General features: G+C 37.8%; 1 protein-coding gene across 1 annotated transcript; it reads right to left on the bottom strand.

Moving 5' to 3' along the window:
• Positions 1-1,776: 1,776 nt before the first annotated feature.
• Positions 1,777-2,730, bottom strand: LOC107745225 (C3a anaphylatoxin chemotactic receptor-like). The gene has a single exon (XM_016559079.1). The coding sequence runs from the start codon at positions 2,728-2,730 to the stop codon at positions 1,777-1,779; it is 954 nt and encodes a 317-aa protein (XP_016414565.1).
• Between the last annotated feature and the right edge of the window lie 392 nt (positions 2,731-3,122).

Genomic DNA, 3,122 nt, shown 5'->3' with positions numbered 1-3,122 from the left:
CAACATAAAAAGGCCTGGATGTCCACGGAGGACAACAGTGGTGGATGATCAGAGGATCCTCTCCATGGTAAAGGAAACTCTTTCACAACATCCAGCCAAGTGAAGAACACTCTCCAGGAGGCAGCTGTGTCACTGTCAAAGTCTACAATCAAGAGAAGACTTCACGAGAGCAAATACAGAGGGTTCACCACAAGGTGCAAACAAGGCCAGATTATACTTTGCCAAAAAACATCTAAAAAAGCCTGACCACTTCTGGAAAAGCATTCATTGGATGGATGAAATTAAGATCAACTTGTACCAGAATGACGGGAAGAAAAAAGTATGGAGAAGGCTTGGAACAGCTCATGATCCAAAGCATACAACATCATCTGTGAAACATGGTGGAGCAGTGTGATGGCATGAGCATGCATGGCTTCCAGTGGCACTGGGTTACTGGTGTTTATTGATGACATGACAGAAGACAGAAGCTGCTGGATGAATTCTGAAGTGTATAGGGATATACTCTCTTCCCAGATTCAGTCAAATGGAGCAAAGTTGATTGGGCGGCACTTCATAGTACAAATGGATGATGATCCAAATCACACAGCAAAAACAACCCAGGAGTTTTTGAAGGTAAAAAAGTGCAATATTCTGCAATGGTCAAGTCAATTTCCTGATCTTAACCTGATTGAGCAAGCATTTCACTTGCTGAAGACAAAACTAAAGGCAGAAAGACCCACAAACAAACAACAACTGAAGTCAGCTGCAGTAAAGGTCTGGCAAAGCATCACAAAGGAGGAAACCCAGTCTCCAGTGATGTTCATGAGTTGCAGACTTGAGGCAGTCATTGCCTGCAAATGATTCTCAAAAAATATATTAAAAAAATGAACATTTTATTTATGATTATATTTATTTGTCCAACTACATTTGAGCCCCTGAAAATGGGGGGACTGTGTATAAAAATGGTTGTAATTCCTAATCATTTTATGGTATATTTTTGTTCATCTTGATGGCATACAGAGTCGAAATTATGAAAATTGTGTCAGTGTCCAAATATAAATGGACCTGACTGTATGTATGTATGTACAGGTACATCTAAAAAAATTAGAATATCATGAAAAAGGTCAATAATTTTCTGAGACACTGAATTTTGGGTTTTCATTATCTGTAAGCCATATAATCATCAAAATTTCAAGAAATAAAGGCTTGAAATATTTCACTCTATGTGTAATGAATCCATATAATATATGGGTTTCACTTTCTGAAATGAGTGACAAAAAATATTGACCTTTTTCATGATATTCAAATTTTTTGAGATGTACCTGTATGACTCTTGACCATTTTCTGTATGTCTTCAGTCTGTGTTGAAGCCCATAAAACATCTATTCAGTTTTTCATTTGACAGTAAACAACTGATGATAAATTCCCCTTTACTTATTAAAGAGTGATGGTGGGAAGGAGTAGAAAAGAAATATGCTTCTACAGAAATCTATTTTCATTGATTATGTGCAATGTTAATTTCTATTTCTGCAATCTGAAATTCCACCAACTAATCCTAAATGCAAAGAGAAGTGTGTTCCCTACAAGATGACACGTTATCGGAAGATACTACTATGCTGTGACATGGGACAGCCAAGGAGAAACTTTCACTGTACAGGTAAAATCCAGAGATTTATTTTTGGGACACTGACTTCATTGGTCACAAATCTGTACATACACATTTGACACACTTTTAGTTACAACACAATAATTCAATAATTGGTCAATAATTGTAAGACAATAAGCTACTTTAGCTACTTAGAGATTGATTTTAGTACTGTTTTCTTGTCTTTGCATCTGGTCAAGGAAGCATTGGGGTCTTTTGTCATCTTTGTGATCCAGAAAGTCCAGATGTTCTTCAGCAAAAGTCATTTCCAGCACCAGCAACAGAGACTGTTTGAGCTTCTTCTTAAACTCCTTGCACATGAACACATAGAGAACGGGGTTCAGACAGCTGTTTAGAAAAGCCAGGCAAACCACAAAAGGTGTTGTTTTAGATATTACTTCTCGAACATTGACATTCTGCTTATTCTCCACTGTATTTAATGAAATAAGACACAATTTGTGAATATGGTAAGGGAACCAACATACGAAAAAGGCCAGAACCACAGAAATAATAAGACGGTAGGACCTGAGATGCTTCACCCTTGTGAGACGTTTGACTCGCACTCCAATAGCTATATAAGAAGATGCAATGATCAGGAAGGGGATGAGGAAGCCCACCATAAACCTGTATGTGAACAGAGACTGTAAGTCTAGATACTTGATGCAGAAATTGATGACAAATGGAACGCTACATCCGATGGATAAAATCCACACTATCATGCAAATGATCCTGGTTTTGCGTAGAGTTCGTTTATTCTGTGCCCACACAATCGCCCATGTGCACAGGCATCGGTCCAGACTGATAGCTGTTAGAAACAAAATACTAGCAAACATATTTAGCTCTGTCATGAAAGAGAGAAGCTTGGACAAAACGTAGCCCAGCGGCTTGCCAAAGATCAAGACAATGCGTATGACTGGGGCGAAGGAGAAAAATAAATCTGCAATCGCCAAGTTGAGAAACCAAATGGAGTTGACTGTCGTCTTCATTTTGTAGCCAGTCACAAAGATGACAAGCCCATTTCCAATGAAGCCCAAGACAAAGATGATGAGGTAAATGCACATAGTGAAGATCTGGATGCTTGAAAAGCCCTCGTTCGCCTGTGTCATGGAGACACTAGTCAGATTATCATTTTCCAAACTGGTGCACACTATACAGAAAAGAGATAAAAGTGCAGTGAGAATTGGTTCTGGAGCAAAACAGCATGCAAATGAAACATTTTGTGGCCCATTTGACTAGCAACACATTTTCTCAGTTAGTACCATCATTTTTGCATTGAAAAGCAGTAGAATGGAAGTAAAATGCAAAGATTTGAGACACAGTTGAGCTTTTTAGCATTGCATTTTATGCAACATGTTATGAGTGAACAGATCCTTATTACCAGCAAACCCATTTACAGAAATTTGAAAAAAAAAGTTAATTATTTTTAATGTATGGCTTTACATTACTGTCTCATTTACTAACATAAGTTGTGTGTACAAAACATCACTAAAATTCATTC

This window comes from Sinocyclocheilus rhinocerous, unplaced genomic scaffold (assembly GCF_001515625.1).
Source record: "Sinocyclocheilus rhinocerous isolate Xijiao unplaced genomic scaffold, SAMN03320098_v1.1 scaffold257, whole genome shotgun sequence".
In the NCBI taxonomy this organism is placed as follows: Eukaryota; Metazoa; Chordata; class Actinopteri; order Cypriniformes; family Cyprinidae; genus Sinocyclocheilus; species Sinocyclocheilus rhinocerous.
Note: the sequence above shows the minus strand (reverse complement) of the source record. Positions and strands in the feature narration are given on the sequence as shown.

Excerpts from the sequence above, each read along its gene's own strand:
- LOC107745225 (XM_016559079.1), bottom strand. The coding sequence starts at position 2,730 with ATGACACAGGCGAACGAGGGCTTTTCAAGCATCCAGATCTTCACTATG.